The 27121-nt window shown below is 42.1% G+C and overlaps 1 protein-coding gene across 1 annotated transcript in view; it reads right to left on the bottom strand.

Annotated features, from left to right (window-relative positions):
* Positions 1-27121, bottom strand: part of arhgap39 (Rho GTPase activating protein 39) — a 203547-nt gene that overhangs the window by 92815 nt on the left and 83611 nt on the right. Inside the window, exon 4 of the mRNA XM_059641152.1 lies at positions 16578-16651. Coding sequence (XP_059497135.1) covers positions 16578-16651 — 74 coding nt within the window. The remainder of the gene's footprint in view (positions 1-16577; positions 16652-27121) is intronic.

Raw genomic sequence — 27121 nt, forward strand, 5'->3', positions numbered from 1 at the left:
AATGTCTGATGGCATCGCTCTTGGAATCAATTGAACGCTCAAGTACACTTCAGCAAGGTGGCAATCCATGGATTGTTTTACTGTGTAAATCCAATACCTTTTTCTATCAACAATGTATCACATGCATAATGCATAATTAAAGTGCCTTGGGAGGACTGACTATCTCCCCAGCCTGCTGCAGTGGGGTTGGCTTCATTCCTAGAGCCTCAACTGGTTCCTCACCATTTATGGGTGGATATGTGTCTTGTCCCAGAATGAGCCTCCTTTAAAATGGCCTGGAACTAGGACCATATTGGGAATTTTCAGGCTCATAATCACTGGCAGTTTTCCACAACTCAGCCCATAATGTCAATTACACTCACTAAGCCTTTCTAGTAAAGAATTTGATTGTCTTGTCTGTTCTGAAATAGGTTATAGTCCAACAGTCCATAGTATTGACCATTTGACCTTTTGCTTATAAATTCTGCATCTGATACCACTTCTTCACTAATTTCTGAAGAAGGAGTAAGACTCCGAAAGCTTGTGGCTTCAAATAAACCTGTTGGACTGTAACCTGAGATAACAAGGTGTAAAGCTGGATGAACACTGAAGAATGAATTTTTGAAGAAGGGTCTAGGACCGAAACGTCAGCTTTTGTGCTCCTCTGATGCTGCTTGGCCTGCTGTGTTCATCCAGCTCCACACCTTGTTACCTCAGGTTCTCCAGCATCTGCAGTCCCTGCTGTCTCTGGACTCTAACCTGGTGTCATGTGAGTTTTGGTCTTGTCCACCTCAATCCAACACTGGCACCTCCACATTATGTTCTGAAATACAAAGTTCTTGTTCCTGTAAAAGCAAATCCAGTGTTTTTTTTCCTTCTCATACCACCTTGCGTAACTAGTGAATCACAATATTAAACAATTAATCTTGCTCACTGGGGACAGAAAATGAGCCTTCCAGCTGTTCAAACAACAGAAATTGTCAGCATTTTCTTTCAATGTCCTACTGTTCAGTGAACAATGTTTTTCAAAGGAAGGTTCCCAATGACAATACAATTCTTATCCACAAAGCCACGATCATCAATTTCAACATTTAAGTATGCAAAACAGGAGCTTGAGTGGATTCACACAGAACAATCAACAGGGAAACATTTGAACCTGCTAGAATCACTGAATATATAGCAGATAAAGCATGTACGAATAGATCACAAAATCACACAAAAGTGATGGTGCAGGAAGCCATTTGACCCACTGTTCTTGCACCAGCTTTTTATATCAGCATCATTACTTAGTGCCAATCTGCTTTTTTCTGCCCATCCTCTTACATGTTATTTTCATCCAAGTAATCATCCAGTGGTCTCTTGAATGTCTCAGCTGAACTTGCCTCCTCCTCATTTCCCAGCAGTGCACTCCAGTTATGAAAACTCACTGAGTGAAAATGTTTTTCTTCATTTCACTTTAGCAGTTCACTTTAAATCCACGGTCTTTTATCCTTGTTCACTTTATGAGCGGTCTTCCTTTTAAACTATCAAATCATTCAAGAGCTATCCATAAGGAATTCAAATCTACAAATTTCATTTAGGTTCTCTTAAATAAAACTAATTATGTTTAAAATGTATTCAAATATTTACAGCTGGTACATTAACTCAAAATACAAAGTTTTCTTTCACCTTTTATGACAAAACATAACATCCATTGACAAAACAGTCTTTAAATTTTCTGCACTTTAAATGCACCGACACTGGCATCTCACTATAGGTGCCTTAGCTGATGCCAAATACAGGAACAGGAGTTGGCCATTTAGCTCCTTGACCATGGTGGCTGTACAGTGATCTAACTCCATATCTTTGCCCCATATCATTTCATACCTTTAGTCAATGAAAATTTATCAATCTTAGTTTTAAAGTTCACAGTTTATCCAGCAGGAATCACCAGTTGTGGAAGAGAGTTCTCAGCTTCTACCACCCTTTGTGTGAAGGGTTTTTCCTAATTTCATTCTTGAACCATCTGGCTCTAATTATAGGCTGCCTCCTCATCCAAGTATTCACAAACGGAAATAGTTTCTCCATATCTAACCTGTCAATTCTACTTGGTATCGTTAAAATTTCAATCAAATCATCCTTTAACAGTCTAAATTCCAGGAAACCCTGGTTTACTTAATCTCTATTCATGTCCTTACCCTCACAGTCAAGGCATTCTTGTAGTAAATTTACAAATCATTCCCTCTTCCTTGGTCTTTGCACAGCTTACCTTTACCCTATATATTTTAGCTTTCTAGATATATTGGCTTATGCTGTCAACTGGCTCTTTAGTGGGAATAAAATCAGACTGCTAGAGAAATACAGCAGACCTGGCAGCATCTAAAGAGAGAAAACAGTCAACATTTTGAGTTCATCAGATATTCTCTGTTGTTCCCCAGCACTCTGTGTTTGTTTCAGATTTCCAGCATCCACAGTTCTCTGTGTTTATTTGAGTTATTAACAGGAGTAGGCCATTCAGCCCTTTGAGGCTGTCCCAACATTCAACAAGACCACGAACTGATTTGGTTTTAACTCCATTGTTTTGTCTTCCCCACCCCCACCCCACCAAATACCTGCTCCCTCGTTTATCCAGATTAAAAATCAGCCTTGAATAAATTTAATGATCTAGTCCCACTGCTTTCTGGCAAATAGAATTCCATGGTCTAATGACCCCTTAAAGGAACAAAAGATCTCCTCCCCTCAATATTAAAAGGGAGTCCTCCCTAGACAACCATACCATAAACAATATCCACCTGAAATACACTCTCACTATAAACTTACTTCAACAGAAACAGTTTAGCAGCACAATTAAAGACAACATTAAACACGTCATAAATTTCTCCAAACACATTCTCTCTGAAAATGAGGAGTCTGTTCTTGCACATGGGTTTATCTTTGGTGCCCTGTCACCATCTCAAATGGGAAGAGGCATTTGCTGAGTTTGAACTCCTTCATTACCAGCTTTCTGATCACAAACTACTGTCCAATAATGATGATTGATCTTAAGGCAAGCCTAGCAGATTGAACACATGCATATTGTGGAACACCCAATGACCTGACAGATTTCCATCTGCAAAGCGAATCACTAGTAGTGTTGAGTGATCTTAAGATAAATCCCAATATATACACAAATGTAAACCTGAAGAAATGACTGGAATTGTTATAATCAAACATGATTACAGCAATAAAATGGATACTGTGCTTAATGATGGTTCTGAACTGATATCTAGAGAACTTGCCATTACATATGACTAGGTAGCCACACTCAATAGCAAGCTGGTGAGGTACTTGTGGGGGATGCGGGAGGCAGATAATAGGAACTGCAGATGCTGAAGAATCTGAGATAACAAGGTCGAGAGCTGGATGATCACAGCAGGCCAAGCAGCATTTTAGGAGCAGGAAAGCTGATGTTTCTGGCCTAGACCCTTCATCAGAAATGGGGGAGGGGAAGGGGGTTCTGAAATAAATAGGAAGACAGGGGGAGGCGGATCGCTATGAGAGAGTTGCAATGGAAGAGAGATCCCCTGAGGTTTGTCTGGACGGTAACTTCTTCAGGTTAGGTATCCTTAGAAGGGGCTTTGAAATGGGGTTAAAATTGTATCAGAGATAATAGGAACTGCAGATGCTGGAGCATCCGAGATAACAAAGTGTGCAGTTGGATGAACACAGCAGGCCAAGCAGCATCTTAGGAGCAGGAAAGCTGATGTTTCAGGCCTAGGCCCTTCATCAGAAATGGAGGAGGGGAAGGGGGTTCTGAAATATTGTGTAACGATGGTAACCAGGGGATAGATATCATAGGAATCAACATCATGGCTCACTATGTCCAAGCATGTATGGGCTATCCAAGAGAAATAACCGGCATATCCTTTATACACAATGGAGAATTCCTCCAAATAAGACCATCCAAGAATGACGTATTGAGAGCAACAGATTATCCTCATAATCTTTCAGCATTGCCAACTTACTTACCCACATACCACTTAAACAGACCTTTGTGTGTCACTATATCATGGCAAACTAGACGGACCACAGGTGTATGAATCTGTGTTCACCAAACTTGAACTGAGCAACTCGTGCAGTTCAGTTTCACTGACACCATTTGCAAACAAATAGATGATGTTATCTTGGGATCGACTCTAGGCACTGTCCTTGATACCGTCATTGTTGCTGAGAAAGGGCATATCACCGAATTATGGAATGGTGCAGTAGATCATTCAGCCCATCATTCCTGCATCAGCTCATGAAATGAGCATCATTACCTACAGTCGATCTCCTGTATTTTCCCCATATCCATGCACATTGATTTTATCCAAATAATCATCCCATGTCCTTTTAAATGCCTCAATTGAACCTGCTTCCACCACACTTCCAGGCAGTGCATTCCACACTCTAACTGCCTATCAAAATGATCCTGCATGACAATGGATGATCAAATCACCACTTGTTGTATATTGTGTAAAATCATGATAGGGCACATGGCTTGAGCTTTTTCCCATTCTACAATGAATCATCCTGGAAGGAGATGGTGTCTCAGGAACGTTGTTAGCTATTTAACACTGCTTCTCTGCAATAAACCCCGAATGGTTTTTATGTGTAATATGATACATGAGTTTCAGTGTCGGTCTGGTGCAGTGACTAGGGGACCATACCAAACAAATCACCCCAGCGACAATTCACAGTTGGTAGCACACTGATCGCACACAAAGAGCGCACACTTGCAAGCCTCAGAAAATTCTATCCAGCATTAGTGCAATTCTGCTATAGGAAATTATTTAATAAATAACCTGGACTACAGTAAGAGTTATACTGGAAACCAGTTTAAGATCATCTGTTGGGCTCACAGTAATATATTTATGCAGCCTAGATGCTACAATATAAATACAGAGTTGGTTTATGTAGGGAAAAGGAATTTGTACATCCATTGCACCATTTCATATAAAAAAGGTCATAGAAACAAATAATCTTTTTTGCTTCTGCATGGTAACGGACTGACAGAGCAGAATGTACCTATCTAGTCTATGAATTAAGATTGGCAGTTAACTGTTTTGCTGCATCTCTTACCAATGATGGTAAAACCAACCAGCATCCTCTTTACTAAAACGGTGTCCCTTTAATCAAGTCTGTTTCTTCTCTCATTGTTCTGATGAGTGCAAGACTAAAAGCTTCAAATTCTAGTTTCATTTTCATGATGTTTAAATTCTTTACTACCAAGCAATCATTTACAGACTTTTTATTATTAATCTGTATCCCCTAGTTTCCCACAAGGGGAAATATCCTTCTAGTATCCACCCTTCCAAATCGCCAAAGGATCTTGTATTTTTCTAATAAAGTGACCCCCCGCCATTCTACTAAATTTCGAAGGGTATAGGCCCAACTTGTTCAAATGTATTTCATAAGATTAACATTTTCATCGCAGGAAAGAAGAGTGAACTTTGTCTTAAATGCTTCTAACACAATTATATCTTCTTCTAAATAAGGAGACCAAAAAGATACACAGGACTCCAAACTTGGTCTCACCAAGAACTTGACCCATGGCAGTAAAACTTCCCTGCTTTTATATTCCAAGCCCTTTGCAATAAACTTCAATGTTCCTTTTGCCTTCCTATCACTTGCATCACCCACACGCTAATTATCTGTGAGTCATGTACCATGACACCCAGGTTCCTCCGTTCTACCGACGTCTTCAATTTCTCTCCATTTAAATAGCATCTGCTTTTCTATTCTTCCTGCCAAAGTGAACACATTCACATTTCCCACATTATATTCCATCTGTCAGATTTTTGCCCACTCAGCCTATCTAGATAGCTTTGCTGACATTCTACTTCCTCTTGATAACTTATTTCCCTGAATATCTTGGTGCCATCAGCAAATTTGCACCACAGATTTGGTCACTTTGTCAAGAAATTGATGTAGTTTGTACACAGTTGCAGCCCCAGCACTCGTCCTTGTGGCACTCCACTAGTTACTGCTTGCTAGGGCAAAAAATATTCGCATCTCTCTATTCTCTGATTATCTAACAGGAAACAATTCTTCATTCATGGTACTGTGTCACCTCCTATATCTTGCGCTCTTATCCTGTGCAGTAATCTTTGATGATTGTTAAGACCTATTCTCCTGCCTTTCTCCCTGTAATCCTTGATCCCCTTACTCATCAAGAACTCATCTATATCAGTCTAAAATACAGTCAATGACATGGCCTCCACAATCCTACGCAGCAATAAGTTCCGCAGATCCACCAACCTCTGACTGAATGAATTCCTCCTCATCACAGTTCTAAAGGGTCTTCCCTTCACTCTGACTCTGTGCCTCGGATTGTGGTCTCTCTTATGAGTGAAAACATCTTCTCCATGTCCAGTCTATCTAGGCCTCACATTATGCTGTAAGCTTAAATGAGATTTCCCCCTAATCCTTCTAAGCACCAATGAGTACAGACCCAGATTCCTCAACTGCTTCTCATGTGAGAAGCCCTTCATGCACAGGAACATTTATGTAAATCTCTGGACTCCCTCCAACACCAGCACATCCGTCTATAGACACAGCGTCCAAAACTGCTCATAATATTCCAAATGCAGTCTGACCAGAGTCTTATACAGCCTCAGCAGTACATCTCTGCTCTTGTATTCTAACCCTCTCTAAATGAATACCAACATTGCATTTGCCTTCTTGAACTTACATGTTAACCTGAAGAGAATCCTGAGGTGGGACTCAGAAATCCATTTGTGCTTCAGATTTCCAAAACTTTTTCCCTTTAGAAAATAGTCTAAGCCTCTATTCTTCCTCCCAAAGTGCAAAATCTTACACTTTCCCACATTGTGTTCCAACTGTCACTTCTTTGCCCACTCTGCTAGCTTGTCTTCTGTAGCCTCCCAATTTCCTCAAAACTATATATCCTCCACCTATCTAAGTCTGCAAATGTAGCACCAATACCCTCAGTTTCTTTGTTCCTTCATTCAGCCTAAACAGTCCATTCTAGTATTTATGTCCTGTTCAAGCTTCTTCTCATACACGCTCACCTGGAAAATACAATAGTTTGAAAACACATGCCAACAGATTCATAGAAACACAGAAGATAGGAGCAGGAGGAGGTCATTTGGCCCTTCGAGCCTGCTCTGCCATTCTTCACAATCATGACTGATCATCCAACTCAATGGCCTAATCCTGCTTTCTCCTCATAAGTTACTACAGGCTTGTGTTCACTCTAACTTCTTGCTTTCACTGTTCTTTCTGAAGGGTCACCACAATTTACAGGCTTTGAAATGGGGTCTCAGTGGGAAAATGCTTAGGGGGTACAGCTCTCCAAATTTTTAAAGCTGCATTAAGTATCTAACTAACCAAGAGTTGATAGAAACACTGAAAAATCAGAGGAGTAGGCTATTCAGCCATTGAATCCTGTTCTGCCATTCCTTACGATCATGGCTGATCATCCAAAACAAGAGCTTGTTTCTTTCCCTTTAGCCTTTGATCCCTTTAGTCCTAAGTTCCATATGCAACTCCTTTTTGAAATCATTCTATGTTTTGCCCTCAAGTGTTTCCTGTGGTAGCAAATTCCATAAGCTCACCACTCTCTGGATGAAGACACTTCTCATCTCAGTCCTAAATGTCTCAGCCTGTATCCATACATTGTGACCCTTGGTTCTGGGATCATCTGCCATTGGGAACATACGTCCTGCATCTACCTTGCCTAATCCTAGATGATGGCCTAGTGGTATTATCGCTAGATGATTAGCCCAAAAATTCAGATCATGTTCTGGGGGCTTCATGCTGAGAATACTCTCTATCATATTGTGTGGTACTATCACCTTTTTGAATGGATCTAGCAACTCAGGGCTAGGTATCCACGAGGTGCTGTAGGCTATCAACAGCACCAGAATTGTACTCCAACACAATCTGCAACTGAGTGTTCTGAGGAAGGGTCACTCAACCCAAAACGTTAACTCTGATTTTCTCTACAGATGCTACCCGACCTTTCCAGCAATATTTGTTTTGCTCCTGATTTACAGCATCTGCAGTTATTTCAGTTTGTATTAAATGACAGACAGAGCTAAATGATCCCACAATTGTCAGATTGGATCTAAGCTCTGTAGTTCTGGAGTCACAGAGATACACAGTACAGAATCAGACTCTTCAATCCAACTCGTCCATGCCAACCAGATATCCAATGTAAATCTGGTCACATTTCCCAGCATTTGGCCCATATCCCTCTAAACCCTTCCTATTCGTATATCCGTCCAGACGCCTTTTAAATGTTGTATTTGTACCAGCCTCCACCACTTTCTCTGGCAGCTCATTCCATACATGCTTCACCCTCTGCGTGGTTGCACATTAGGTGCCTTTCATATCTTTCCCCTGTCACCTTAAATCTATGCCCTCTAGCTTTTGGACTCCCCTACCCTGGGAAAAGACTTTGCCTATTTACCCTATCCATGCCCCTCATGATTCTATAACCCTCTGTAAGGTCACCCCTCAGCCTCAGAGCTCCAGGGAAAATAGCCCCAGTCTATTCAGCCTCTCCCTATAGCTCAAGCCCTCCAACTCTGGCAACATCCTTGTAAATCTTTTCTGAACCCTTACTAGTTTTACAACATCCTTTCTGTAGCAGGGAGACCTGAATGATGGCCAGTTAAATACTCACTGGAGTAGACGGCTCCATAAATATCCCTGTCCTCAACAATGGAAGAGCCCAGCCCATCAGTGCAAAAGATAAGTGCCGAGGCAATGATCCATCTCGGCCTCCTCCAGGGGTCCCCAGCGTTACAGACACGAGGCTTCAGCCAATTTGATTCACTCCATGTGATATTAAAAAAGGGTTGGAGGTACTGGATACTGCAAAGACTACGGGCTCTGACAACATTCCTGCAATAGGAATGAAGTCCTGCGCTCCAGAACTTGGCTCCTTCAGCCAAGCTATTCCAGTCCAGTTACAACACTGGCATATATCCAACAATGTGGATAATTGTCCAGGTATAAATACAGGACAAATCCAACCTGGCCAATTGCCGCTCCATCAATTTCCTCTTGAACATCAGTAAAGTGACGGAACGAGTCAGTAACAGGGCTGTCAAGCTGCACCTGCTCAGCAATAACCTGCTCAGTGACGCCCAGTTTGGGTTCCGCCAGGGCCACTCAGCTCCTGACCTCATTACAGCCTTGGTTCACACATGGACAAAACAGCTGAATTCCAGAGGTGAGGGGAGAATGGCAGCCATTAACATCAAGGGCTGCATTCGACTGAGTGTAGCGTCAAGGAGCATGAGCAAAATTGAAATCAATGGGTACCATTAGGGATAAACTCTATGCTGGTTGGAATCAAACCTGACACATAAGAAGATGAGATAACACGGTGTGAGGCTGGATGAACACAGCAGGCCAAGCAGCATCAGAGGAGCAGGAAAGCTTGATGTTTCCGGTCGGGACCCTTCTTCAGAAATTTTCTGAAGAAGGGTCCCGACCCGAAAAGTCAGGTTTCCTGCTCCTCCAATGCTGCTTGGCCTGCTGTGTTCATCCAGCTTCACACCGTGTTATCTCAGATTCTCCAGCAGCAGCAGTTCCTACTATCTCTGTTACATAAGAAGATGGTTGTGGTTGTTGGGAGATCAGCTTTCTCAGCTCCAGGACATCTCTGCAGGAGTTCCTCAGGGTAGTGTCCTCGGCCCAACCACCTTCAGCTGCTTCATCAATACCTTCCCTTTATGATAAGGTCAGAAGTGGGAATGTTTGCCGATGATTGCTCAATGTTCAGCACCACTTGTGACTCCTCAGATACTGAAGCAGTCCACGTTCACATGCAGCAAGATCTGGACAATATCCAGGCTTGGGTTGACAAGTGGCAAGTGACATTCATGCTACACAAATGCCAGGCTATGACCATCACCAATAAGGGACAATCTAAACACCACCCCCTGACATTCAATGGTGTTACCTTCACTGAGTCCCCCACTATCAACATCCTGGGGATTACCATTGACCAGAAACTCAACCTGATTCACCACATAAATATAGTGGCTACAAGAGCAGGCCAGAAAGCTGGGAATACTGCAGCAAGTAACTCATCTCTTGACTCCTCAAAGCCTGCCACCATCTACACATCAGGAGTCTGATGGAATACTCCCCACTTCTCTGGATGGGCGCAGCCCCAAAAATACTCAAGAAGCTTGACACTGTCCAGGGCAATGCAGCCACTTGATTGGCACTACATCCACAAGCATCCACTCCCTCTAGCACCAACGCTCAGTAATGTGTACTGTCTACAAGATGCTCTGCAGAAATTCACCAAAGACCCTCAGACAGCACCTTCCAAATCCATAACCACTTCCAACTAGAAGGACAAGGGCAGCAGATACACAGGAACACCACCAGCTCCAAGTGCCCCTCCAAGTCATTCACCATCCTGACTTGGAAATATATCTCTGTTCCTTTACTGTTCCTGTTTCAAAATCCTGGAATTCCCTCTCTTAGGGCATTGTGGGTCAACCCACTGCAGGTGGACTGCAATGGTTCAAAAAGGCAGCTCACCTCCACGTTCTTGAGGGCAACTAGAGATGGGCAAGAAATGCTGGCCAGTCAGCATTACATTTCCAAGTCAGGGTAGTGAGAATTGCTGGCCACATTCCACAAATGAACAGAAAAAAAGAAGTTCAAGTATTCAACATCTACAGCACTGCACTCTTCCACAGTGTCACTTCATCAAAGAACTCAATCAAATGGAGGCTAGATAGACCTTAGGTTTAGGGTAAAAGTTTGGCACAACATTGTGAGCCGAAGGGCCTGCACTGTGTTGTACTGCTCCATGTTCTACGTTCTAAGTCCAGCCACTCTAGGTTTTTCTGAGTGAGCTCAGTGTTTTTCGGATTCCTTTTTTGGGTGGCATTTCGATTTGCTAATGCCTGAATATCAGGATAGTTACTCTCACTTGTCCTCTTAGTATTTGACTGTATGGGAATGCAAAAAGTTTCCGAGATATCGATATGGACCAATACTCAAATCAGATTCTCTGGCTACTTCACTCACTTACCAGTCAGACAAAATTGGTATCACATTTACCTGGATACCATCAGTGACTGCATAATGAAGGTAATCCAGTGAAAGTGCTTTGTGACCTTCTAATAATATGAAAGACAGTTAGATTTTTAAAAAATTATTGTTTTAAGGTTCTTTATAAAGTAAGCAGTTACCCTAATGTGAAGTGTTTTGTCTATTCACTCTTAATTCTGGCCAAGACTGATTATGCAAAGTTGTGTCTAATTCAATTTCTACTTCTGCTTTGATAAGGCAATTACACACCAGAGATGCAGAGCACACTCTCATGCTCAATAAAACATTTCTGTTGAAAGGGACATTTGCTCTTCATTAGAGCAGACCTTAACAGACACAGATTAAAGTCAACTCCCAGGCTGTGAAGAAAAAGGTTTCCAACCATTTCTCTTATTTGATGCGAGACAAATTGACAGCCAAAAGGTGGAATGAATGATGGCAGGATTAACATCTGCTGTAGGAGATGGTAACCTTACACTGATTTCAGTTGTCAGCTAGAATCCTCCGGAGCTGAATGCTCACATTTGTTTGTAATTTGCAGTCAGCATGCTTGTTTAACATTTTTTAAAAAATTCTCTCCCTTATATAAAAGAAATAGGAACTGAGGTACATCATACTGTGAACTACAATTGCCTGTCAGGTATTGAGTTCAAAAAAATCATTTGTGTTAGGAAATATGCACCCTGTGTGCACCTAAATAGCAGTTCTTGGTTGATCTTTGATATTGGAGCAAGGCCATTTACTCTAAGTCTGTTGCACCATTAAATTAGATCATGTCTTGTTTCAAGAAATAACTGCATTTACCTGCTCTAGTTCAATACCCATTGATACTCTTGCTTATCAAAAACATTTATTGCCGTTGTAAAATTTTTGACCAAATCTTAGCTTCTGTAACTTTTTGGGAAAGTGGAGGAGAGAGTTCCAGACTTCCACACTGATTTGTGTGAAGAATCATTTTTAGACATTACACTTAAGCAGTTTGGCTTGTGAAAATGTTAAAATTAAGATCATCTTAAAATAATGTTAAGATTAAACCCTTTTACTTTGGATGCACCTATCAGGGGACAGTGTTTCTCTATTTCTACACCACAAAATTCTATCGTAATCCATCTTAACTATCACAATTAACTCTTTCTCCACAGACATTGCCATAACATACTTGCAGAGTTAATAAAATGTGAGGCTGGATGAACACAGCAGGCCTAGCAGCATCTCAGGAGCACAAAAGCTGACGTTTTGGGCCTAGACCCTTCATCAGAGAGGGGGATGGGGTGAGAGTTCTGGAATAAATAGGGAGTGAGGGGGAGGCGGACCGAAGATGGAGAGAAAAGAAGATAGGTGGAGAGGAGAGTATAGGTGGGGAGGTAGGGAGGGGATAGGTCAATCCAGGGAGGACGGACAGGTCAAGGAGGTGGGATGAGGTTAGTAGGTAGGAAATGGAGGTGGGGCTTGGGGTGGGAGGAAGGGATGGGTGAGAGGAAGAACAGGTTAGGGAGGCAGAAACAGGTTGGACTGGTTTTGGGATGCAGTGGGTGGAGGGGAAGAGCTGGGCTGGTTGTGTGGTGCAGTGGGGGGAGGGGATGAACTGGGCTGGTTTTGGGATGCGGTGGGGGAAGGGGAGATTTTGAAGCTGGTGAAGTCCACATTGATACCATTGGGCTGCAGGGTTCCCAAGCGGAATATGAGTTGCTGTTCCTGCTTGCAGAGTTTTCAGGTTTCCTGCATCCAACATCTGCTGCATTCTGTTTTCCAATTAAATCACCCATTTAATTTCTATACTCAAGGGAATACAAACCTAGTGTGTAGAACCTAGTCTATGTAGTGTGACACAAAGCTGGTGGGAGCGTGCAGACTTGCTTCAGTGTGATTTGAGCAATTTGAGTGAGTGGACAAAATCATGGCACATAAAATATATTGTGGATAAATGTGACTTTATCCACTTTAGTAGCAAAAACAAAAAGGCTGATTATGATCTGAATAGCTGTAAATTTAGAAAGGGAATATATGGCAAGAACACAGTGCCTGCATACACCAGTTCCTGTGGGTAACGCTAGGATTAGACAAGGCAGATGCAGGCACGATGCTCCTAATGGTGGGAGAGTGCAGACCACGGGTCACAGTCGAAGGATGTGAAGTAAATTTTTTAAGACTCAAATGAGGAGAAATTTCTTTACCCAGAGAGTGGTGAGCCCACAGAATTCGCAAACACAGACAGCAGCCGAGGTCAGAACATTCTACAATTTCAAGGAGCTAAAGGGATTAAAAGATATGGAGGAAAAGTGTGAACAGGTTATTGAGTTGGATGATCATTGATGATCATAATGAATAGTGGAGCAGGCTTGCAAGGCTGGATGGCCTACTCCTGCTCCTATTTTCTATGTTTCTAACCTGTCCTCACAATTTTACCTTTATAGCCCTATTGGACCCAGATCTGGGCCTATTTTAACCATATGGGTTAAATCAAAATCAGGCCAAATGTAAACTAGACACTACTAATGAAAGAAGCAGCCTTGTCTGAGAAGTCAATGCATTCACATTGTTTAACTTTGTATGGTTTGGATGGTCACTCTAAGTGAAGTCAATCATGTGAGCGTATTCAACAGTTCCTCTGCTGGTTCGATGTTTATTTATTTCAATAACACCTCTCCGAATTTCTTTTGCGATATTTTCCGTGTAATAAGTGGTGTTTAAAGTTTTTGCTGTTTGTGCAAGGAAATCACTGAGAATCCTAGCTTCCCTTTGAAAGCTGAAGAAAGAACTGGTAAAAAGAACAGGGAACTCTGATTGTGTCAGTGATTATTTGGGAATAAAGTTCTTGCTGTTTGTGCAAGGGCAACTTCTTCCAATTTACTACCTCTTTGTTTCTGGCGCATAATGCCTTTATTTCTCAATAAAATTAAATTAATGAGTTAAATATTCTGAGTTAACATCTGACATGAGTAGAAAATAGGAGCTGGCGTGATGTTATGAGTACAACTGCACACACAAAGATGGATCATGGCACCATCTTTGTGTTGGGAATTTACATTCCATGTGGAGAAAAGCCACTTGAGCAAGATCCTGAAGGTGTCCAGTCCATCTGGAATCCCATCACAATGGTACTCATTCATGTACAGAAAATATAAGCATGGTAGTGTAATTCTAACGTAATGCATCATGAAGTTCTGGGTATTGCATTCATCACTGCTTTAACTAAGTCATTCTGCCACAATTTCCAATTTCACGTATCGACCAGAGGGTGAGTAGATGAGCCAAGCCACTTTCTCATCATTGTCTAGGCACTTTGTTGAGTGATATAAATAACCACAGACTTCAAAATTTTCTCAAGGGCCTGAATTAATTTTGAAAGATGACTACAAAACTGTGAAAGATAACTACAAAACTGAAACAAGATAATAAAGTGTGAAGCTGGATGAACACAGCAGGCCAAGCAGCATCTCGGGAGCACAAAAGCTGACGTTTCGGGCCTCGACCCTTCATCAGAGAGCAAAACTGAAACAGTTGATTTTGGGAAATGCATCCCAATCACCATTCATATGGGCCTCTCAGCAGTCTCCAGCCAGTTCCCTTGAGGTACATCTTCTTCTGGTGTTAAATCAGTTCTCTTGGATTAGTACATAGAAAAGTGCAGCACAGTACAGGCCCTTCGGCCCACGATGTTGTGCTGTGGAATAATCCTAATTCAAAAATAAAATAACCTAACCTACATTCCCCTCAATTCACTGCTGTCCATGTGCATGTCCAGCAGTCACTTAATTGTCACTAATGACTCCGCTTCCACGACTACCCCTGGCAAAGTATTCCATGCGCTCACAACTCTCTGGGTGAAGAACCTCTCTCTGACGTCTCCTCTATACCTTCCTCCTAACACCTTAAAACTATGACCCCTCGTGCAGTCAATCTTGCCCTGAGGAAAAGTCTCTGGCTATCGACTCTATCCATGCCTCTCATTACCTTGTACACCTCTATCAGTCACCTCTCTTCCTCCTTCTCTCCAGACAGAAAAGTCCGAGCTCAGTCAACCTCTCCTCGTAAGACAAGCCCTCCAGTCCAGGCTACATCCTGGTAAACATCCTTTGCACTCTCTCCAAAGCCTCCACATCTTTCCTATAATAGGGTGACCAGAACTGAACACAATATTCCAAGTGTGGTCTCACCAGGGTTTTGTAGAGCTGCAGCATAACCTCACGGCTCTTAAACTTGATCCCCTTGTTAATGAAAGCCAAAACACCATATGCTTTCTTAACAACTTTATCCACCTGGGTGGCAACTTTGAGGGAGCTATGCACTTGAACACCAAGATCCCGCTGTTCCTCCACACTGCCGAGAATCCTGCCTTTAATCCTATATTCAGCATTTAAGTTCGGCCTTCCAAAATGCATCACTTCGCATTTATCCAGGTTGAACTCCATTTGCCATTTCTCAGCCCAGCTCTGCATTCTGTCAATATCTCGCTGAAGCCTGCAATAGCCCTCGATACTATCAACAGCACCTCCAACCTTTGTGTCATCAGCAAACATACTAACCTACACCTCAACCTCCTCATCCAAGTCATTCATAAAAACTACAAAGAGCAGAGGCCCAAGAACAGAGTCCTGCGGGACACCACTCAGCACTGACCTCCAGGCAGAATACTTACCATCTACAACCACTCTGCCTCCTGTCAGCCAACCAATTCTGAATCCAGACAGCCAAATCACCCTGTATCCCATGCCTCCTGACTTTATGAATGAGCCTGCCGTGGGGAACCTTATCAAATGCCTTGCTGAAGTCCATGTACACCACATCCACTGCTCGACCCTCGTCAACATGTCTCATGACTTCCTCAAAGAACTCAATAAGATTTGTGAGGCATGACCTGTCCCTCACAAAGCCATGCTGACTCCCTTTAATCACGCTATGCTTTTCCAAATAGTCATAAATCCTATCCCTCAGAATTCTTTCCAAAACCTTGCTGATCACAGACGTAAGATTGACTGGTCTGTAATTTCCAGGGATTTTCCTATTCCCTTTCTTGAAAAGAGGAACAACATTTGCCTCCCTCCAATCTTCTGGTACGACTCCTGTGGAGAGTGAGGAAGCAAACATCTTCGCCAGTGGCTTAGCAACCTCCTTTCTCGCTTCCCGGAGCAACCTAGGATAAATCTGGTCTGGCCCTGGGAACGTATCAATCTTAATGTTTGCCAAAATTTCCAGCACATCAACTTCCTCAATCTTGATCTGATTGTTAGGGTCAGTAACTCTTCCCCAGCCAGACCATGGCAATTGAGTTTTTACACCTAGCTGGACTGAATCAGTGGAAGCTATTGTTAATTGACTTCATTCTCATCATTTTCTTACTTGGATTATCAATCCTCGATCAACAGGAAAATGCACCTCAACAGTCATTGCCCAGCCCCACTCTCCTTCACAATGTTCTTCTTCCTTAAGCATTGGTTGCCTTAATTGTTAAATTTTATAATGAGAATGCCAGGAAAAAATGAACATACATGGTAAGGTATTCATATTAGCACATCAGCATAACAAAAAGAATGAAGAAGCTCGATTACCTTCTTTGCTCCAGTCAGAGCCGATTTCTGTAGTTTACGGTAGCAGTACTTAGCATACGTGCTAATAGCAACACCTGTTAAAGAGGAACAGAAAACCATTAGACATGGGACATACACCAGGTGTCACAGTGGGGAGCATGGTGCATGCGAGCTAATATATGTTTTTTTAATTCTAACTCCCCATGCCTATTGATCCGAGGAGAATTCTGATGGTTAGAGTCAAGTTGGCTAGCAGGAGAAATATTTTATGTAACCCTACTTCCAGAAATATTTTCATCTGATGGAATAATCACTCTTCCTACTTTTTATCTGTCACTTTATCTTAATTGATATTAGAGCCTGTCTTCTTCAGACCTTTTAAGCTACACATTGCTGCTGCCCACACTTCCTCCTTTAATGTGTTAACACGGTTTTAGTATTATCTTCCCTCAGAGTTAAAAAATTATGGTTTCTGGATTTGATCTGCATAATCTAGTTTGGTACTCCAATTTGGCAGAGATGAGTGCTGGATTGTTGCCTTTTGGGGTGCTGTTAAACTGGGACTCCAGTGCAGATGGAATTTGAGTGTCCTTAAGATCTTATTTCAAGAACAGTTACAAATTTTCTCCCTCATGGCTAAGTCAACATTCCTTCTTCAAGTTAACAAAGGAGAAAAACAGATCATTTATATAATACTCAAGATATCAGTATTTGCAAATAGGTTACCATAGTAATCTGTAGAACAATGACACATTACCAACTACTATTGCGGCTGTGAAGCAATTTGGGATGCCCTGAATAAATATAAGGGGTATTATTAATGCAATTTCCTATAGCCTCATTATGCTGAGATAAAGGTTGATGACATTATTTCCTCCAACGCCTAAAACCTGAACTCCACCAACAAACACATTGATTTGGAGCCCATCTACCATCCTCTGAGAAAAAGAACAGGAAATGACATCACCAACGCAGGAAATGACATCACCAACCCAAGGAAACCTAAACACATAAATAGAAAGCAGGACATAACACCAGCGCTTCACCGGAGGCTCACTGATGATGTTACCTAGAATGGTGATGAAACGTCTGAAAACGAACCTTCCAGCTCAGCGAGCAAACTCACATCCAGAACCTCAACCTGAGCTACAAATCTTCTCAAAACTCACTTGTCTCCAAATATAAGCCATTTCTCCTTTCTCAACTTCTTACTTGTATTCATCGTGGACATGCTTAACTAACAAAGTAGGCAGTGACCTCATCCAAAACCTTAACAAATACTGCTCGAAGGGGCATGTCAGTTTCTCAGTGAGTCTCAATGTAATGCTCTCTTGCTTTCTGTTGAGAAACCCCAAGTCCTTCACTTGCCTCTTTTCACTAAGATTTAGACCAACAACTCACTCCATGATTTAGTACAATTTTCTCAGCCTACTCTGCTGTTACAGGATTTCACTGTCTCTTAACAAGGAATTTAAACAGGTATTATTCTGTACACTCAGAGTAGCTGCACTCATAACTCAAATAAACAACATGTCTCCTATAATGGTATCACACAATTTAAACTTGATTTATGCTTTACAATGTTGAAAATTTAGGATGAATGCCACGTCATGTTCGGACTTAATTAATAGCTCTACTTGAAGTCAGGCAGAGATTTTTCTAATGTCCTATTGAGCAAATCTTTCTTAACTAACATGGTCATAAAGCAGATTAACGACTCAATCTATCACTGATTCTGTGGTCATTCTGTGCAATCAGCCTTTATTTCTCTAAACAATAAGTGACTAATGCAAATTTTACTTCTTGTCTAATTTTATAGGGATATAGATGTTGCTGGCAAGACCAGCATTTGTAGCCCATCCCTAATTTCCCATGAATTGCGTAGCTTAGTAAATTGCTTCAGAGGGTAGATAAGAACCAACTACTTTTCTATGGATCTGAAGTTACTTGTAAAGCAGATTTGATACAGAGAGCAGATTTCCATTGAACCAGATAGGTTTTTATGACAATCAATGATACATTCAATTTCAGGTTTTGTTGAATTTAAATTCCATCAGCTGCCATGGTAGGATTTGAACCGCTGCCCCACAGCATAGGTCTGGGCTTCTGGACTATTAGTCCAGTTAAACTGCCACTTAACTAGCTCTCCCCTGCTCTGGACAATATCATGTCATATTAACATAACAATGTCCATAAGACCATAAGACATAGGACGGGAAGTAAGGCCATTTGGCCCATCAAGTCACTCCGCCATTTAATCATGGCTGATGGGCATTTCAACTCCACTTCCCTGCACTCTCCCCGTAGCCCTTAATTCCTTGTGAGATCAAGAATTTATCAATCTCTGCCTTGAAGACATTTAACGTCTGGGCCTCCACTGCGCTCCGTGGCAATGAATTCCACAAGCCCACCACTCTCTGGCTAAAGAACTATCTCTTCATTTCCGTCTTAAATTTACCCCCTCTAATTCTAAGGCTGTGCCCACGGGTCCTAGTCTCCCCGCCTAATGGAAACAACTTCCCAGCGTCCACCCTTTCTAAGCCGTGCATTACCTTGTAAATTTCTATAAGATCTCCCTCAACCTTCTAAACTCTAATGAATACAATCCCAGGATCTTCAGCCGTTCATCGTACGTTAAACCTAGCATTCCAGGGATCATCCGTGTGAATCTCCGCTGAACGCGCTCCAGCGCCAGTATGTCCTTCTTGAGGTGTGGGGCCCAAAATTGGACACAGTATTCTAAATGTCACATTAATATCTCACCACACTTTTAATTGTTCTAATGGATCACAGGGTTGCCTTCTCATTTAAGAGATCAAACTAGTAGTGAATTTAATCTGAGGGTCACAATGCCACAGGTGAGGGACAAGCTTAAGAGGACAGGTCATTGATAGGGGTCAGTTAGCTAGATGGCTGGTTTGCGATGCAGAGTGAATCCAATAGTACTAATTCAATTCCCACACCAGCTGAGGTTACAATGTAGGTCCTTCTCCTCAACCGAAGCATGATGACCCTCAGGTCAAACTCACCACCAGGTATCTTTCTCTAATGAGACAATAGTCCTATGGTCGTCTGGGACTACAGTGATCTTAGCTTTTTTTAGTTGATGCAGTGATAGAACTATGACATTCTGTATCTCATCCCAATTTTGCATGACACAAATTTATATCACAGAAATTTAATTGGGGAAGAGGAAACTATGACGCGATTAGACATGAGTTAGGAAGCATGGACTGGGAGCAATTGTTCCATGGTAAGGGAACTATAGACATGTGGAGACTGTTTAAGGAACAGTTGTTGCGAGTGATGAGTAAATATGTCCCTCTGAGACAGGCAAGAAGGGGTAAGATAAAGGATCCTTGGATGATGAGAGCGGTGGAGCTTCTTGTGAAAAGGAAGAAGGTAGCTTACATAAGGTGGAGGAAGCTAGGGTCAAGTTCAGCTAGAGAGGATTACTCGCAGGCAAGGAAGGAGCTCAAAAAAGGTCTGAGGAGAGCCAGGAGGGGGCACGAGAAAGGCTTGGCAGAAGGAATCAGGGAAAACACAAAGGCATTTTACACTTATGTGAGGAATAAGAGAATGGTCAAAGAAAGAGTAGGGCCGATCAGGGATAGAATAGGGAACTTGTGTGTGGAGTCTGAGGAGGTAGGGGAAGCCCTTAATGAGTTTTTTGCTTCTGTCTTTACGAAAGAAACGAACTTTGTAGTGAATGAAACCTTTGAAGAGCAGGTGTGCATGCTGGAATGGATAGAGATAGAGGAAGCTGATGTGCTGAAAATTTTGTCAAACATTAAGATTGACAAGTCGCCAGGCCCGGACCAGATTTGTCCTCGGCTGCTTTGGGAAGCGAGAAATGAAATTGCTTCGCCACTTGTGAAGAATCCCCGGCAATTACAGACCAGTAAGTCTCACGTCTGTCGTCTGCAAGGTGTTAGAAAGAATTCAGAGGAATAGGATTTATGACCATCTGGAGGAGCATGGCTTGATCAAATACAGTCAACACGGCTTTGCGAGGGGTAGGTCATGCCTCACAAACCTTATCGAGTTTTTTGAGGATGTGACTAGAAAAGTTGATGAGGGTCGAGCTGTGGATGTGGTATATATGGACTTCAGTAAGGCATTTGATAAGGTTCCCCATGGTAGGCTCATTCAGAAGGTCAGGAGGAATGGGATACAGGGGATCTTAGCTGCTTGGATACAGAATTGGCTGGCCAACAGAAGACAGCGAGTGGTAGTAGAAGGAAAATATTCTGCCTGGAAGTCAGTGGTGAGTGGAGTTCCACAGGGCTCTGTCCTTGGGCCTCTACTGTTTGTAATTTTTATTAATGACTTGGATGAGGGGATTGAAGGATGGGTCAGCAAGTTTGCAGACGACACAAAGGTCGGAGGTGTCGTTGACAGTATAGAGGGCTGTTGTAGGCTGCAGCGGGACATTGACAGGATGCAGAGATGGGCTGAGAGGTGGCAGATGGAGTTCAACCTGGATAAATGCGAGGTGATGCATTTTGGAAGGTCGAATTTGAAAGCTGAGTACAGGATTAAGGGTAGGATTCTTGGCAGTGTGGAGGAACAGAGGGATCTTGGTGTGCAGATACATAGATCCCTTAAAATGGCCACCCAAGTGGACAGGGTTGTTAAGAAAGCATATGGTGTTTTGGCTTTCATTAACAGGGGGATTGAGTTTAGGAGTCGTGAGATCTTGTTGCAGCTCTATAAAACTTTGGTTAGACTGCACTTGGAATACTGCGTCCAGTTCTGGTCGCCGTATTATAGGAAAGATGTGGATGCTTTGGAGAGGGTTCAGAGGAGGTTTACCAGGATGCTGCCTGGACTGGAGGGCTTATCTTATGAAGAGAGGTTGACTGAGCTTGGTCTCTTTTCATTGGAGAAAAGGAGGAGGAGAGGGAACCTAATTGAGGTATACAAGATAATGAGAGGCATAGATAGAGTTGATAGCCAGAGACTATTTCCCAGGGCAGAAATGGCTAGCACGAGGGGTCATAGTTTTAAGCTGGTTGGAGGAAAGTATAGAGGGGATATCAGAGGCGGGTTCTTTACACAGAGAGTTGTGAGAGCATGGAATGCGTTGCCAGCAGCAGTTGTGGAAGCAAGGTCATTGGGGTCATTTAAGAGACTGCTGGACATGCATATGGTCACAGAAATTTGAGGGTGCACACATGAGGATCAATGGTCGGCACAACATTGTGGGCTGAAGGGCCTGTTCTGTGCTGTACTGTTCTATGTTCTATGTTCTATGTTCTAGAAACAGGCCATTTGGCCCAACAGGTGATGTTCCCACTCTTTTCATCCAATGCTGTCAGCATAACCATTCTTGCGAAATTACAGAAGGCAACTATTTAGCTCATTTTGTTAGTGTTGGCAGAGGCAATATTTCAGTCTAAACCAATCTTCCAGCACACAAAGTACATACCGAAATGATTTTTAAAAAACGTTGAAAGGGTTTCTGCCCCTATCACCTATTCAGGCAATGAGCTCAAGATGCCCCAGTACACTCTGAAAGGAAATATTTCTCAACTTCCCTGCAATCAATGCATCAATGGCTTTAAATCTAGGTCCTTATGTAGCTCCCTCTCTGCAAATGGAAATAAATCCTTTCTATCTACTCTGTCTAGGCTGCTCATAATTGTACACATCTCAATTAAATCTACCCTCAGCTTCTTCTTTTCCAGTGAGAGCAATTCCAGCCTTTCTTTCCTCACAGCTAAAATTCTTCATTCCCAGCACTAGCCTTGTAAATTCCCTCTCTAGTGTGATTATGATTTTCCTTTAATGCAGTGACCAGAATTGTATGTGATGGTCTAGCTGCTCTAAGTTTTGATTACTGCCCACAAGCTTATATCTGTGCTTAAAAAAAGTGTGCTTTTTTGATCACCTCATCTAAATGTCCTGCTACATTCATAAATCTGTCAGCATTCACTCTGAATTCCCTTTGATTCTCTACACTTCTCAAGAATCCTGTTATTGATTAAATATTCCCTTACCTTGTCTGTCTCCCCCAGTTGACATTACCTATCGCTGCTCTGAATTAAATTTTATTTACTGCATGCTGTCTAACCAGTCCATTGACATCCTCCTACAGTTCACAGAGCTGTTCCTTTCTATGAATCATGTGGCCAATTGTCATATCATCTTCAAAATTCTTAACTGAGTCCCCTACAGTTAAGTCTGAATCATTGATGTACATCATGAACAGTAAGTGACCCAGGCTGAGTCCTGTGGAACTCATTCACAAAAATGCTGTCAACCAGGACACTTTGCTTCCTGCCACTAAGCCAATCTTAGACCTAATTTGCTAATTTTCCCTGTATCACATAAGTTTTTAACTTTCTGATCAACCCACCATAAACAAGTACGGTGGCTCAGTGATTAGCAGTGCTGCCTCACAGCACCAGGGACCTGGGTTCAATTCCACCCTCGGGGAACTGTCTGTGTGGAGTTTCTACACTATCCCCATGTCTGTGTGGGTTTCCTCCCACAGTCCAAAGATGTGCAGGCTGGGTAAATTGGGTGGGTTATAGGGGGATGAATCTGGGTGGGATGCTGTTAGGGTTGGTGTAGACTTGTTGGACTGAAGGGCCTATTTCCACACTGTAGGGATTCTATGATATGGGGACCTTGCCGCAAATCTTGCTAAAATCATTTGGACTACATCAAAAACCTTATCCCTATCAACCCTAATTGTTACTTTCTCAAAAAATTCAAGCACTTTAGGTAAACATTAGCAAATCCAGTTCGGAGGAAGGTCACCGGACCCAAAACGTTAACTCTGTTTTCTCCTTCACAGATGCTGCCAGACCTGCTGAACTTTTCCAGCAACTTTGTTTTTGTTCCTGATTTATAGCATCCGCATCTTTTGGTTTTTATCAACAAACTCATGCTGACTGTTATCAATTTATACCACTCTAAATGACAATTAACTTTCAGAACTTTTACCAATATTTTGCTGAGATTAATTTTATTGGTCTGTAATTACTTATGTTATTTCTCCCCCCCCTTTCATCAACAATAGTACAAACACTGTCCTCCAGCACCATCCCTGTAACCACAGAGGATTATAAAATGACAGTCAGAGCTTCTGCTATTTCTTCCATTGATACCCTTAACATCCTGAAATACATACCCTCCGAGGTTCATGATTTATTCACAATGAAAGATGTTAATTAAACACTTTAACATTTCCTCCCTTGCTACAACCAATATATTTCACACTATTTCTCTGCAAAAGCAGGTCAGTGAAAAATACACCACATGATTCCACATAGCCCTTCCACCATCTGGAGGACACAACGCAGAAGTGTCCCAACAACACTCAAGAATTTTGATATCATGAGGACAACACAATCCACTGGATTGGCTCCACACACACTATGTTAAACATCCAACACCTCCACCACCAACACAATATGGCTGCAATGTGCATTCCTTCACAAAAGCTAGTGCAGAAACAAGTCATGACAGATCTGAGTATTAAATTTATACTGGCACTCGAGTGCAGCATTGCACACCTGGAGATGCCATCTTATAGATAAGCCATTGAAAATGAGGTCCTGAATGGGTATGTCATTCAATAAGATCATAGTTAATAATGATTACTCGACTGTCTCACCTACCCTGGATAACCCTTACGACACAGGACATAGAACAATTCAGCGCAGAACAGGCCCTTCAGTCCTCGATGTTGCGCTGACCTGTGAGGTCATCTAAGCCCCTCCCCCTACACTATCCCATCATTATCCATATGCTTATCCAAGGACTGTTTAAATGCCCCTAATGTGGCTGAGTTAACTACATTGGCAGGCAGGGCGTTCCACGCCCTTACTGAGTAAAGAACCTGCCTCTGACATCTGTCTTAAATCTATCACCCCTCAATTTGTAGCTATGCCCCCTCATACAAGCTGACGTCATCATCCTCGGAAAAAGACTCTCACTGTCCACCCTATCTAATCCTCTGATCATCTTGTATGTCTCTATTAAATCCCCTCTTAGCCTCCTTCTCTCCAATGAGAACAGACCCAAGTCCCTCAGCCTTTCTTCATAAGGCCTTCGCTCCAGACCAGGCAACATCCTGGTAAATCTCCTCTGCACCTTTTCCAATGCTTCCACATCCTTCCTGTAATCATCCTTGAATTTACCAATAATCTAAACTCTTCCATCTTTTAAGCAAGAGAGTTCCAAAGACTGGCGATTTTCTGTGAGGGAAAAAGAGCCCCTTATCTCTGTCTTCAATAGGTTACAAGCCTAACCTGTCCAACCTTTCCTCATAAATCAATCCACCCATTCCCAGCCATTAATCCAGTAAAATGTCTCTGAAATGTTTCCAATGCATATATATCCTTCCTTAAAACAAACACCAAAACTGCACCTTTTAAAAATTCATTCATTCATTGGACGTGGGCATCGCTGGCTGGGCCAGCATTTGTTGCCCGACCCTAATTGCCAAGGGTCAACCATTTTGCGGTGGGTCTGGAGTCACATGCAGGCCAGACCATGTAAGGATGGCAGTTTCCGTCCTTAAAGAACATTAGTGAACCAGATGGGTTTTTCCAGACAATTGGTAATGGATTCATGATCACCATTAGATTCTTAATTCCAGACATTTACTGAATTTAAATTCCACTATCTGCTGAGACAGGATTTGAACCCAGCTCCACAGAACGTTATCTGGGTCTCTGGATAAGAGTCCAGCGATGATTCCACTAGGCTATCACCTCCCACAGTACTCCAGATCTGGTATCACTAATGCTCTGTGTAACTGAAGCATAGCCTCCCTACTTTTATATTCAATTCAGCTTGCAAGAAAAGGTAACAATCTACTAGCTTTCGTAATTACTTGTGGTGTCTCCACACTAACCTTTCCTCATTGACTTACCAGGAAAACGAGAACACTCTGCAATCCCTCAGCATTTAGATAATAAGCTTTTTTTAAATAAATTCTTCTTGCTAAAATAGACAATTTCACATTTTCCAACATTATATTCCATTTGACAGATCTTTGCCCACTCACTAAAATGAACTATATCCCTTTAAAGCTCTTATAGCTTTTACTTTCTTTGATGGGGCACTTTTGTTTTCCTTTATTCATTCATGGGATGTGGGCGTCACTGGAAAGGCAGCAATTTCACATTTTCCAACATTATATTCCATTTGACAGATCTTTGCCCACTCACTAAACTGAACTACATCCCTGTAAAGCTCCTGTGACCTCTTCACAATTTACTTTACAAATGTTCCTTTGCGTCATCAGGCAAATCTAGCAACCATACCTTCAGGCCCTTCATTCAAGCCATTTTTATAAATTGTAAGAAGTTGAGGCCCCAGCACTAATCACTGTGATAAACTGCTCATTATGTCTTATCAGCCTGATGGTGTCCTCTGGTTTTCCCATTAGTTAGCCAATCTACTATCCATGCCAACGTCACCCCTTGCACCTGGAGCTTTTATTTTCTTTGATGGGGCACTTTTGTTTTCCTTTATTCATTCATGGGATGGGGGCATTGCTGGCGACGCAGCATTTATTATCCTTCCAGAGGCCAGTTAAGAACCAACCATATTACTGTGAGTCTGGAGTCACATGTGGACCAGACCAGGTAGGGATGGCAGTTTCCTTCCCTAAACGGCATTAGTGAACCATTGATTTTTCCAACAACTGACAATGGATTTGTGGTCATCATTAGATGCTTAATTACAGACTTCTCAAAAATTGAATTCAAATTCCATCATCTGGCATGGCAAGATTCGAACCTTGGGTCCCCAGTACAGTCCCTGAGTCTTTAGATTAGTAGTCCAGCAATAACACCATTAGGCCATTGCCTCTACCTCATCAAATATTATCTGGCAATCCAAGCACAGTGTGCTTACTGGTTCTCCTTTGTTCACAACACTCTAACTTGCTCAAGAACTCCATAAGTTTGGTCAAACATGCTTTCCCTTTCACAAAACCAGATGAACTGATTACCTTGCACATGTCTGAATGCCTTGCTGTAATTTCATAACAATATTAAAGATTCCAAGGTCTTCCCCTTGTCTTAACCCAAAGTTACGCCTCAAACAACATCAATGAAAACAGACTGCTGTCTGTGGGTCCTTGCTGTGTGTAAATCAGCTGTTGTGTTCCCTAATGTACATGAATTACACTGGTTCCAAAAGTACTTAAAGAGCTATAAAACATTGGGATGCTGGAAGGTCATGATAAATGTTGTAAAAATAAAAGTTTTTCTCTTTACATTGCATACCTGGTGTTAGTCTGGGCCTTTGTTTAAACTAGAGGGAGAACAATCTATAATATGGGCATCAAGTTAGACAGACTTACTTTTTCAGTATGGTTCCATAGATGCTGATTCCTCCAGCTTCTCACCCGTAACCACTTTTTACCTCTGCAATTTATGGTGAATATCAGCAAATTTATAGCTGTGGTGTTGGAGTCACAAAGTCACAACATTTGAGATCCAAACCCCGCCTGATGAACTCACCTAGAATCCTTAGACAGCACCTTCCTAATCCACAACCTTGACCCCATCTAGAAGGACAGTGGCAACAGATGCATG

The sequence above is a fragment of the Stegostoma tigrinum genome, chromosome 2 (assembly GCF_030684315.1).
Source record: "Stegostoma tigrinum isolate sSteTig4 chromosome 2, sSteTig4.hap1, whole genome shotgun sequence".
Lineage (NCBI taxonomy): Eukaryota > Metazoa > Chordata > Chondrichthyes > Orectolobiformes > Stegostomatidae > Stegostoma > Stegostoma tigrinum.